We start from the raw sequence: 14032 nt of genomic DNA, 5'->3' as shown, positions 1-14032 counted from the left end.
ATTCTGTAGCTTTGTGCTTAACTTCAAGACAGACAAGCATCAAGAGAAAACTAGAAAATATAAATTAATCTCTACGGTATTTGCACTTTAGTAGGTGGTTATGTTATCGTAGAAAGTAAAGTAAACGCAAGCCTAGTGTCTTTAGCTGTATCAAATTATTACCAATCTATTCTTGTGAAACTTCATAAATGTCTAGAACTGACGATAAAGTGCAACGATTAAAAGCAAAATACGTTTTTAGCGTGAAAAATAAACTCGGAGGCTAGATATGAAATGAAAACAAAATAATTTTAAAGTTTTGAAAATCAATATTATCAATATTATTTGTAGGAAGTTCATTTCACCAGGACGTATCTTGGTAGTTATTTCATAAATTTATTTCAAGTGTTTTATTTCATAAGGTTTCTCACTTAATATTAAACGTAATCAGAAATGATAGACATTGGTACGAATTTTTGTCAAATTTCATTAGTATGCATGAAACTTTAGGTTTATTTATATGTAATAGTTTATATTTGCCAATCATATATTAAAATAATCAAAAGTTTTATAAAGAGTAACAATATATATATAAATGATACAACACAAACACGTTTTCCGTTAGTATTTACTCTTCATATCATGACATGTTTTATTTTTATATTCAGTATACAATGGAACTTTATAATATTTAATTTGGTTTTATTTTGAGTTTCGGATTTATTTTGATTTTTAAATGTTTGTCACACACGTTTCCTGTCCACTATGATTTACATTTTTTACTTTTTAGTTTGAAGTTCCGCTTCTCATATTTGGATAGATTTAAATTAAGCATGTTTCGTAACTATTGGTTTTTACTTATTCAGTACTCTACTTAGAACTTCTATCGATCAGCCTCTGTGGCTCAGCGGTAAGTCTGAGGGCTTATAACGCTAAAATTTGAGTTTCAATACCCGAGGTAGGCAGAGAACAGACAGTCCATTGTGTAGCTTAGAGCTTAGCAAGAAATAAAGAAGCTGATTCCAAAACTAATGTAAGATAAATGTGATTGTACATCACGTACAACTTAAGAGATATTTGTTTAGCTACTGAAACTGTGATTAGCAGTAGTTGAAGCATTTAAGCTGGATTAGATAAAATTTAAAGATATCTCAACAGCATTTCTGCATTTATACTAAGATGAATGGACAAGTACAGAAACAACAAAATCTTCATAGGTTGTTAATCAATATTGATCTTAGAATGTAACTTGAAGCAATCAATTTGGATATGCTCTTTTCTAGCATCTAAGCCAACTATAAGTATGCCAAAATTTATTATGCTAATTAATTGTGGTTATTCATAGAGTCTAAGTCTTAATTTTTCGCCATTGAGCGACTCAGCAAATCTGTTGTAACTATGAACTTCTCCTGAACCATGGACATTTTAATGATGAAATTTTCTAAAATAATTTTAAAACCGCTAACGTTCACAGTATAACTAACACATAATATCCAGTCAATGATTTACTTGTGTTTCTAAGTAAGGTTATATAAATCACTAAGGAACATTGCCTTCTGGTCAATTCAATCAACTGACTTTTGAAATTGTAGGATTTTTGTATAACTAAAAGCTTATTTATATCCCCGAGAAACTAATGAAACGCGAACCTGTTTGATTACATTAATGTAAGCTATGAAAAAATATAAAATTTATTTTGTAAATTCATATTAAAGAATATTGAAGACTGTGAATACAGACATCTTTACATGTAGAAAACTGTAAACAGTTTTAAGAGGTTATTGTATAGTTTACCAATTTCAGATAAAACAAATATTAAACTATACCTCTGGTTACTCCTACCTAAAACAGTCCACTTTCAAATAAAATTGTCATCAGTTTCTTTAAAACTAAGAACTTATATTTTAGAGACAGTAAATAATTATCTTCTCTTGTTTATACATGTAACTGCAATATTATGTATTATGTATTAGTGCAATAATAAAAATGGCATCTTCTTCTACAGCTTTATTGACGACTTTCCAAAATAAAAATTGATAAATTTGTAACTTCTGAGATTAGGACTTAAAACGTCAATTTATTACATCAAAGCTTAAAAATCCATACTGTATTTATTATGTGAGTGTTTCTCTGTTGTTACGAAGTAACGTCTAAATTATATATTTATATGTAAAAGAAATTATTCTAAAACTACATCATTTCCTGCCTCTCCAAACCAAAACTGTAAAATTGTTTCTGGCAACCATTTTGCGAATTTTGTTTATAGTTTTACTAGATAGTTCATACAACCATCGTTGTAATGAATAGACGTTATTTTCACGGGAGACATGTCCCCCGCACTTTTTCAAGAATAGAATACCTTTTTTTTTAAAGATACTTTCATACATACTCCACATACAAAAACTGCTCCCCCGCCCAATTTTGAAACCAAAGTTACGCCAGTTACGTAATGATTGAGAGCACCTTAGTTTGATAATTAATTGTTTACTAATTTCATTTTTATTCTCTTACCAGATGTTAATTACTAGCTAATTTATATTCTACGTTTTGGCTGCTAATCTGCTCTCCAGAACCGCTAAGGCCCAATAAGTGGGATGTGGTCAAGTCGCACAGAATATGGGCAGAAACTCCCACGAACTCTCGTAATAATTATGCGTTCTTTTCTGACGCGTTCTTATGAATAGCAACCCTCCCCCCCCTCCCAGTGTAAGCCTGAACACCTATAACGCTAAAAGCCAGGCTTCGATACTCGGGGTAGGTACAGCACAGATAGCCGATTGTGTAGCTTTGTGCTTAACAGCAACCAAGCTAATAAATCTTATTAATATTTTATTAGCTGTTGCTACCATTTACAAATAGGCCATATGAACTGAGAGACTGCTGTCGTTACTGCTACAAAGAGGTTAACATTACTGATATATGTCTATTAGTCGTAACTACCAACAACAGGAACGGGCGCTCTATTGGGTCTTTAGATGGTTTTGTGTGTGCTAATTTAGATTGTATTGTATTATGGTGAGTTATGAATATATAGAATATACTAAGATATAGCATGTGTATACTGTTATGACAAGCTATGATGCCACTACTGTGCCTTTCAGAAATTAGTTTATACTAGAGTTAGAATAAGCGTTTAAGCCTGAATTCGAGAAGATTTTCACAATTAAAATATTATTAGGATATTTATTACTTCTTGATGTAGAATATAGTTTCAGTAGGGACAAAATTCAAGATTATTATTAAATTTTATGCATTAAATGTACCAAATTCGTACAGTAGAAATCTTGACCACATCTCTACTATAAAATGGTCTGTTCTGAACAAAATCTAACGCAAGAGCTTTGTCATTTCTACGAAATTTCTTGTCTCGACTACTGCATTTCCTTACTTCGCCCCCCCCCCAGTGGCACAGCGGTATGTGTGCGGACTTACAACGCTAGAATCCGGGTTTTGATACCCGTGGTGGGCAGAGCACAGATAGCCCATTGTGTAGCTTTGTGCTTAATTACAAACAAACAAGCCTTACTTCCGATCCTCTTCTCCTGTCTACTGAAAATCCTCATCGAACTTTTGCTCATTTGTAGCAAATATGTATTTGTTTTCCACGTTTTAAAGAGACAAAAGACAGAGAAGTGCAGTCTTCTTAAACTAACTTGCAAAGCTTTTGAGATAAGACATTTAAAGTCCATTACAAGAGCTTCAAAAATAAAACACGTTATGGATTGAGAGTTTACCTTTACCTGTAGACTTTCACCAAGGGCAGAGCTGGATATGCAATTTACCACTCAAAAATTAGTCAAATTGCACATCTACTTAGTTCAAAATATTTTATGTAACCACAGGTATACCTAAAAACCAAAATCTCCATGTTTATTTTCACACTTCAAAACAAGTTCTCAAAAACATTGTGTTAATTTATACACAAACATGCACGTATAAAGTGTTGTAAAATATAACATACTATTATCATTTGATAGTATTATTGATATTAGAAAACAGTTGATGAATTAAAATAATATTATCTCTCTCATTATAATTGTCATATGCAGGCAAACCTTGAACTTTCTACCTTCATATATTAATGTAAAATTTTTCAAACTATTTCGTTTAGTCTGATTCTATGCAGTTTTGACATAAACTCGTGGTCTAGAAAGCTGTCACATATTGTGTAAGAGGGTTAATGACAGCACTCTCCTTTTCTGGCAGAATAGATGACATTTAGAGGTTGAAGGAGAATGACTAGTTACATGAAACTCTACATTTTCTGATAAATAAGGAGCATTGGACTAGCAAAGTTATACTTGGTTGCTTGCGTGCGTCTGTTGGCAGAAAAACATCTTGAAAGACGAAAGTTGCTAACTGATTCACTGACCCTGTAGATGGCGACAGCCCTGTGTCTTACACGAGTACACAAACTGTTTTCTTCACTTTTAACCTAAATAAAGATTGTTATTTAGTTTACACAAGTACTTAATCTGTTTATTTTCTTAGCTTTGAACTCACTATGTTTAGCTAAACTTCGATTTACTCTGTAATTATTCTGATCGAATCTTCTATTATTATCTTCTATTATGAACCTACCTGATGCAATTAGCAGGAATCAGATAACCTAAGAATACCACAGAGTAAGTAGGAAGAAAAAATTTTAGTGCCATGACCATAGGATTTATTGCAGAGTTATCCATTCTTACTGACATGCATGTTCCCCTTAATTAAGTTAAACGAGTTTAAAGCAACTCTATTTTTTCTCAAAGTAGAAGTACTCATGGCCAAGAGGGAGAGTTTACAATTGAAGAAAGACAGATGAATGAGAAAGGTGTTGAGTTCAGGATAAATCCTTTCTGGATAGCAGACTTTTGTCGATGTTCTGAAGGTCCTTTGCATCAATCATCTTACAACCACAGACTCAGGATGATCAGCCAACATCTGATGTACCCAGAATGACACCTTGTCTCTTAGGATTAATACTGGCATAAAACAACCAAGGACTGAAGATCATTAAGGTGGAATGTAACCTGGTGAGTGTGAGACCTCATGTGAAGGTCTCTACAAGATTCATAGCCTAGCACCAGCATACAGCCCCAGCTCTTGTCAAAACCACCCATGATCAGCCAAAACGAACTAGAGGTACTGCCGGTAAATGCCATTCAACAGTCAGAGCTGTTTTCCCAGCAAGCACCCATGGATAAAGATCATGAAACATGGGGCAGTATTGAACCTATCTGGTGTGAAAGGTGTGCTGCCAGGATAATCAAGACTTGTAATGCAACCTTGATCTGCAGGATGAGTTGCCAACAGTCCCTGAGTATGTCTAGTAACTTACTTCTTCAACATCGGCAGGCACTGGCTGAGAACTCACAAGGGAGAGAATTTGGTCCACACCAGAGGTTTCCTTGAGTGAGGCAAAGAATATTTTGCCCTTATGTTCAGAGTAGCAAGAAGACTTGGACATATATTGAAGCATTTCAAGCAGATAACTGCCTTTGACAGCTAGACGCAGTAGGTTGGATGGCCTAACCCCAAATACCATCAAACACCTGGATGAAGCACAACAATAGGACTGGAACACAGTGCAGAATTGAATGATCTATTGGGCTGAGTCTAAGACTTGGATTTCAGTCTCGCAATATATCAAGACCTCTGAGTGAGACAACCATTCCACCCTTTGGATATTGACTTTATTCTGGTAATTGGTGACATACTGGGTGTATGAAGAGAGTTAAATATCCAGCTCTGTCTAGGAAATGCCACTCATAGAACAAAGGTAGTTGTCTCTGGCATTGACATCCTTTGGATAGACGTACTATAGAAATTATCCATCAATTTGTTTGTGTAATGGTGAAATGGTGTTCTGTGATAGAGTTATTCAGATTTGCAGCATTGGATCTAGATTGATTGCACAATCCTTGATCAGTGATCTCAGATGTGTTGGTAACCATATATTTGCTTTTGGCTACAGTACAACAAGTCTAACCTTATTGTCACTACTAGTCTTATGCTACTTCCACCACCTAACTAAACCCCTAACAATTACAGTATACAGCTCATGATTACAGAACAACACCAGGATTTCATACATCCTCAGACAGACGACTGTCGAAGCTAACACTTCCTACTATCTGTACAAGAAATAGCTCATTTAATGTGTGTGTCTGTAACTGTGGTACTTGGTAGTAACACACTAGACTTTGTTTGGAGTAAACTATAGAACACCAATAGTGTATATAGAAGTACTGTTATTCTCTCTGCTATATACACTCCTGCAGTCTTCTGTTCCTGGTCTGAATCTGACCAACACTAACTCAGTGATATATTGGTTGAATATGCCAATGTATTTGTTGAACAATTGGGTCAAACATTGGTAATGCACTACAACATAGATACAGGTGACAAACACCCAATAAAGAAACCACTGCAATGGATTCACCCAGAGCATTATGGAGGTAGCCAGTGCTGATATACAGTGGATGATGAAATATCATACAACGTTCAGAGAGTGTTTGATCATCTCCAGTGGTAATTACCAGGAAGATGAAAGGCACATCAAGGGTTTGGGTAGATTTTATATGGGTGAACGTGATAATGTGCATTGATGCATTTTCTTTACAACAAACAGATATTTTTTTTAGATGCATTAGAAAGTTCTCATTGGTTCAACTCATTGTATATGGTATTTGAATGCCAAGAAACTGACCTGAATATTGAAAGTAGACCTACAACTGCTTTTAGCATGAGAAATGGTTTGTACGATTTTTGCATCATGTAATTTGGCCTCTATAATCTACCAACCACTTTCAAGTGGGTAATGAAGCTTCCACTGAAAGAGCCACAATGAGAGAGATGTCTGTTTTACATTATGTTTTACAGTGTTTTGATGTTTGGTTACAAAATTGAGTCTGAACTTTAAAACCTGAGAATGATAGTCCAGTAGGTAATCAAATCAGGTTTCAAACTGAAACAAAAAGAATGGAATTTTTATATTACATTGTAGGTAGATATGACATTCTTATAGACCCTCTAAGATAACAGTGGTAAGATATTAGCCTCAAGCTATGATCAAGTAAGAAATTTGCAGTTTTTCTAGTTTTGTGTAGTAGTACCAATGGTTTATGGCCAACTTCTCTAGACAGCAGCACCATTGTACTTTCTCAATAACGTTGAAACACTATTGGATGAAGTAAGGAATGTGGTTAATCATTCCAATCCTTAAAGTGATAGCTTCAGTGTTGATATATTATTCATCTACTATAGCAGTATTGGTAATACAGACTACCAAGTGCAAGCTTACCAAGTTCTTTTTGGATACCAATGCCAGTAACAATGGAATTGGGGCAATATTATCACATTTGCAAGCCAGAGTAGAATGTGCAGTCACATATTCTAGTCGTATACTCACAGCTCCCAAACACAGTTACTATACAACGAAGAAAGAACTGCTTTGCTGGTTAATGAACTTCAAAATCCAGAAAGAATTATATCTCATTGGATATACACATTGCAAGAATATGACTTTGTCACAGTTCATTGACATGGCCCATAACATGGAAATGCTGATGGACTATCTCCTTGCATGGTGAAACCTTATACATTTGTGGAATTTTCTGAATCTGGACACTGTATGGGAGTTAAAACCATTTTCACTATAGAAATGACAAGCTATAAAGTAGGAGCTTCTGCTAGTGGATGGATGTCATGAGTAACACTTTGGGAACTCTGAGAAGAGATGCTAATTGCCAGGCAGCAAGGTAAAGCTATTTGGCACAGATACAGAAATGTAGCATACATGCATGTAACTTGTTGTACTTGTGTAGTCAGTTATGAATGCAGGAAGGTGTGCTGTGTCATTACTATATAAAACACAAAAATGTGGATTTCTTACTTTGCTGCAGCTAGTGGTCTTCATAGCTATAGAGCAAGACTTTCTGAGTTGTGTTAAATGTTGGCGTGGTGAAGATGTGCCTCTCACCTTATCACCCCAAGTCTGATGATTTGGACGAATGTGTAACACAGACTATCAATTCAATGCTTGCCAAGTTTGTTAAAACTAGCAAAACCAACTGAGATGAACCCTTGCTATATGTGATTATGGCAAACATATCAACTGAATATAGGTCTACAGACTGTTCATTGAACATGCTGATGTTTGGGTGGGAAATACTCTCTTGACATGGCGTATGATCCTTCTACACGAGAAGATGTCCCACAATATCCACAAGAATATGTTGAGTAGTTAAGATCTACATTAGTTGAATCCTACATGTTTGCTTGTTAACAACTAGGAAAAGCTGCTAGCTAGAAGTTCGAAAGCTCAGTTGAAAGAGGTTTGTAACTCTTGCTGTCTGAGGTATCAGATGGTGTTTCACAGTATGATCTAAACTATACACTATATACTATATAATTTGATTTATTTCATCAGCTAGAACATTTACGTGTTTGAAATATCAATAACCAGAAGGAAATGACAATCATTGCTTTCAAAGCCACTGAGTGAGTTTTCTTATCTGAAACTTGTGTCCCACGTTTCGAGAGAATTATTTCAATAATCCAGCTGAGTGACGAGAACTCTATTTAACATGATGCCCTGTTATTTCTAGATTCTCACGTGGATAGCGCTAGTTATTCTGGTTAATTCTGATGTTTTATGTTAAGTAAGGAGGATTGGATACATACAATTATACTTCGTTTCTAACGTATTGTTTGACAGGAAGACATCTCCAGAGACGAGTGCTGTTAACTAGTTCACTAAACCTATATAAGATGACAGATGTTATTGTATTCTTGAATTAGTTAGTAGATTCCTTATAAAACATAAGTAAATATGGTTCTTCACTTTATACAACGTGTCCAATCTGTTTATTTTCTTACATTCAAACTCAATCACTTTAGCTGAATTCAGATTTACTTTGTAACTATTCTGATTAAATCTCACACTATAGAGATGCATGATACACTTTATAAACATCAGTTAATATGAGAATACCAGTAATTATATTAATTTTTCCCAGAATGACCATAGATATATTTTGATAGGCAACTAAATTCCACAAAGGTTTGAAGCAAGCTTTTAACTTAGCTCTTGAGAAAATGTTATAAAGGCTTATTCTTGTCGTTTTAGTAATACTGAAATTTGAAGAAGATTGTTTTTCTTTCTAGTTTCTAGTTAAATAGGGACTCCTTAAAACATGGAAGCAACATATGACTCACAATTTGGACCTCCTCTTCCAGGACAAGCATGGTATAATCCTTCATCAGGTGTAGTTGAAGTACCGCCAACAAGCAGATCACTTTATCCACCAACAGGTGTGATGCTTTCTGTTTTTATTACAAATATGTATATATATGTGTGTGTACAATTACGCAGGGTATCTATAAATGAGTTCACACATTTTAAAGCATGATAGATTTTAAATAAAAACATATAGAAGCATCCTGTAAAATACATGTTCGTCTAGTGCCCTCTGGTTTTACACCACCTGGACACAACTTTTGCTGATCTCACTGAGCTTCTATAGGCGTCTATACAATCTGTCAAACACTTGGCAAGCACACTTTCTGGAACCGCAACAGTTTTCCTGTTACTTTGATATTGGCATGTGTAGATGGGCACGAGGCTTAAACTTAGATTTGATGTGTCTCCATAGCCAAGAGTCTAATGGCTTCATGCACAGAGAGAGCATGGTGGCCAGGGTAGCATTTTTACATAGCCAATCCAGGAATTTCGTAGGAAATTGTTTAGTATCTCACAAGGATGAGTCACAAAATGAAGAAATATGATAATCAATCAGTGTGGGATCACCTCCAGAACTTTTTTTAGTATTCAATTTTACAAATTGTGTTCTAATAGATCTCAGATAAGCCTATACTTAAGTGCAGCTGAAAATGTTTATAAAATTTCTTCAGTATTAGATACAGTTGAATGAAGTTATATGCTTTTTTACAGCTTCTCTTAAACAACAGCCTCAATCCAAAGCAAAAATTCAAGATGATTCCACGAGAATCTGGTATTAAAGTTGACCATATACACTCTGATACCTATTAATAATAATACTTTCGACCATAACCAGTATAAAAGGCTGAAAAGATACAATGACTAACTCCATAATTAGTATCTTGGCGGATTTTCACAGATTCTAGTGGCACTGATGCCTATTCTAAGCATTTTGTCAGCAAACATGGGCAACTGAACTCTATTGTAGGCATCTTTCTGATCTAAATCTACTGTAAATGTGTTTTGACCAGCTTATAGATAAATTCTGCATGAACGACAATAAAATGAAACTTTTAGCAAAAGAGGGGCCTTCTTGGTTTGGTGTCATCTTAGTAGCAAGGTCTTTTAATGCATTCCATATTGTACAAATCGAACAGTGCAATTAAGTGATGGCATGAACAGTTTAATGACATAAGATTTAATGTCTTATGAGAGATACTTAAACTCAGTTATGTAAATTAAGACACTATCTCCTCAGTAACTGATACTGTAAATATATTTGGACATTCTGGAGAACGTTGTCTTCCCACAGTTGGAAGTTGATGGTGTTATTAGCATGCATTTATTTCAATAATTATCCTTTACAATGCAAAATATCTTCATATTAATCAGTGAGATAATATTAGTAGCGAGGTAATAATCAAACAGTGAGCTCCATATAAGTATTGATATTAAGCTTGAGATAAAGTGAATTCTCAATACAAAATTGTTTTAGATAACTCATTGAGGTATTAAAACATGGTGAGACAGAAAATATTGAGATTGGACAGAGTGTGAAGCACATAAAGCCTGTCAGTACCCATTCAAAGACCATGGTGGACAATCACCTGTCATCATAGCTACCGATGGTTCCTACATGAAAGATATCGAGAGAACTGGTTGGAGATTTATAGTCTTGCAGAACAACAATATACTGCAAAGCTGGTGGAGCATTCAAGCTTCATACAAGCAGTACAAAATGGAGCTGGAAACTATAAAACAAGATCTTCCTTGGATTGCTGAAAGCACATAAACCCTGTCACCAACATAATATTGGTGTAAAATTCAGAGTGGTTGGTCTCCAGATAGATGGCAGAAAGTGAAGCAAGTTCGTGGTAACACTTACATCTATGTGCCAGATCATGCGCGTGTAAATCTAAATGAGGAAGCTAACAAGCATGTAGAAAAAGAGCCTTTATGGAATTCAATACAGCTCTACTGGCGGGATATCGACCTCGTCTGTATTAGTAATATGAAAGCAGCAACCATGAATGGTCTTAACTGACAATGAGAATTGCTGGAAAAAATACCGTATTGTGTAGAACATTATACAGCCAGCTAAAGTCTATTGGTAACATCTTCTAACTCCTGCGAAACAGCTAGTCTCCATTTGAGGGGCCAGTGTATGTCGGCGCATCCCCTGGGATTTTCACCTCGTACTTAGCTCTAATGACTTGGATGCAATACAGTGGTAGTACCTTGATATATTGCAAAGAACTAATTCGATATTTTATGCCACTTTCAACAAAGTACCCTAGCTGTCTTGTTACTCTGGACAGATGGTGTAGAATTCTGAGAAAAGCAACCTAAAAGACCACTTGTTAAACATCATACATTACAAGTAAGAAAAGAAACACAGTGAAGGCTGTTGCTAGTTCAAGTATGGTGGTATCATATATTTCTTGTGACAAAATGCTAATGGAGAAAAATAATATTATGTGTAAATTTGATCCAAAAGTCTACTTAGTGACACAAAAATGTTTCAATGTTCAAGACATTTTCCGTTTTATAAATAAGAAAGTTGCAGGTAAAAAGAACACGTCCTGAAAGACTTAGTGGGCTCACAAAGACTTTCAATTCTTACAGCATCTTTATTTGATATATAAGTCAATTTGGGCCCTGAAATAACGTTTTATACGAATCCGGACCTAAGGTTGTCTCTAATACAGCTTAACATTTCAAAATGTTAACAACTTATAAGATCATAAATAAAAATGGTTATGTTTTTTTACTTTCTGATTGTGGAAATGTATACCAAGGTATTAAAATAATTTTTATAAAGAATCATGTGTAATTATAAATTATTTACAGTATTATATTTGTTTGTAAAACAGTAAAACAACACTATGAGCTTTCTCATTTGTATTTATTTCTATCACATACGTTGTATTTACAATTCCTAGTTTTATAGATGGAAAATATAATATAACATTCATATATTTAATACCATAAAAGGCTCGGCATGGCCAGGTGGTTAGGGCGCTCGACTCGTAATCTGAGGGTCGCGGGTTCGAACCTCCGTCACACCAAATATGCTCGCCCCTTTCAGTCGTGGGGGCGTTATAATGTAACGGTCAATCCCACTATTCGTTGGTAAAAGAGTAGCCCCCTTCATTCTAGTCTTACACTGCTAAATTAGGGACTGCTAGCGCAGATAGCCCTGGTGTAGCTTTGCGCGAAATTCAATACAAACAAACAAAATACCATAAAATTTGAAAATGTATTTTTCTCTAAGTGAGAATTCAAATAACTTTAGTGTAAAAGTTCTTGAAAAAGATATTTGAATGTAACTCTGAACAGAACGGAAACTCTTCCAATAGTAAATATCATAATTTGGAAATATATCTGCATTAATGGGATCAAACTAAGCAGTGATTTGTAATTATTGAACAGGGTATGCCTTCAAATGACACTGGTTTCCCGGTAGGACAGCGGTAAGTCTACAGAATTACAACGCTATAATCAGGGTTTCGATTCTCCTCGGTGGACACAGGAGATTACCTGATGTGGCTTTGCTAAATAAACACACACACACAAATGACACTCATATCTTTATGTTTATTCGTCGTGATTTACTTAAGTCGCAAGTATTTACGAGATGCCTAATTCATGTTGCATGAGAACACTGGACTTGACTTCCTGCCCCCCAGTGGCACAGCGGTATGTCTGCGGACTTACAACGCTAGAAATCGGGTTTCGATACCCGTGGTGGGCAGAGCACAGATAGCCCTTGTGTAGCTTTGTGCATAATTACAAACAAACAAACAAAACAAAACTTGACTTCCTCGTATCGCAGAATGATCTGTGCCTTTCTTCTGGCACTGCTCACTGATTGAAACTTGATGGGATAAAATTTTATGCTGTTTAGACCAATACGTATTTAACCGTAGATATTTATCTTTTTTCATTTAAAAGTGCTTATGACTTAAAATGTGTACTTGTTATGCAGACATCCTATGTTTTACGTTTGAAAAATAAAATTGGAAGAATAATATACGTTACACATTCCTTTCCGATCGAATCACGATTGAATGTTTCTCTGACGTAAAAGTTTCTCTAACAGAAATATTAACAACTTCATGATATTCTCAAAGGTATATATTATGCATATTTTTTCTAAAGATTTATATAAAACAGTAACATTATTTTTTATTATCTTATTTTCTAGGTCCAGCTGCTACGCAATGGGTTTCTCTTCCCTCTTGTCCTACAAATTGTCCACCAGGACTGGAGTACTTGACCATGATCGACCAACTTTTGGTGCAACAGAATATAGAACTTTTGGAAGGTTTGATTAAATATAACGTAATCATCTTATGAGGGGAAGGGGTCGGGAGGTGATATTACATTCTTATATTATGATATCATTACCAGAAGAGGAAAATGTTAATTACTTCGAATTACTATTTACATATCTAAATAGATTAATTTACATGTATGAATTTACAGTCATATATTTTTTATTTTGTTTCAGCTTACAAGCACACACGTGTACTTTTATTTTATTTTAGGTATTTTGATTTTTATTCGGGTTAATACATAATTATTACGGACGTAGATGTCTAAATCGTTTTTCCTCAATATCTTCCAATCATCCCTGATCATTCCTTCTTCTATTTAACAATAAAGATATATTTAGCCACTTTAACTTTCTTTTTTGTGTTATACCTTTCAAGTTTATTTGTTATTAAGCTATCTGTGCTGTGCACAACACAGGTATAGAAACTCGGTTTTTATCTGAGTTAATGATGGGGCTTTACTTTTCAAAAAGAAGTTATGTCGATGGATCAAAGTGCTACATGGGCT

The 14032-nt window shown here is 34.8% G+C and overlaps 1 protein-coding gene across 1 annotated transcript in view; it reads left to right on the top strand.

The window, feature by feature from the left end:
• The window catches only part of LOC106460032 (phospholipid scramblase 2-like), a 32384-nt gene that overhangs the window by 6699 nt on the left and 11653 nt on the right, over positions 1 to 14032 (top strand). The window contains exons 2-3 of the mRNA XM_022386997.1: positions 9133 to 9279; positions 13395 to 13514. Of these exons, the coding sequence (XP_022242705.1) occupies positions 9162 to 9279; positions 13395 to 13514 (238 nt within the window). The 5' untranslated portion in view covers positions 9133 to 9161. The remainder of the gene's footprint in view (positions 1 to 9132; positions 9280 to 13394; positions 13515 to 14032) is intronic.

Source organism: Limulus polyphemus, unplaced genomic scaffold (assembly GCF_000517525.1).
Source record: "Limulus polyphemus unplaced genomic scaffold, Limulus_polyphemus-2.1.2 Scaffold32, whole genome shotgun sequence".
In the NCBI taxonomy this organism is placed as follows: Eukaryota; Metazoa; Arthropoda; class Merostomata; order Xiphosura; family Limulidae; genus Limulus; species Limulus polyphemus.
Note: the sequence above shows the minus strand (reverse complement) of the source record. Positions and strands in the feature narration are given on the sequence as shown.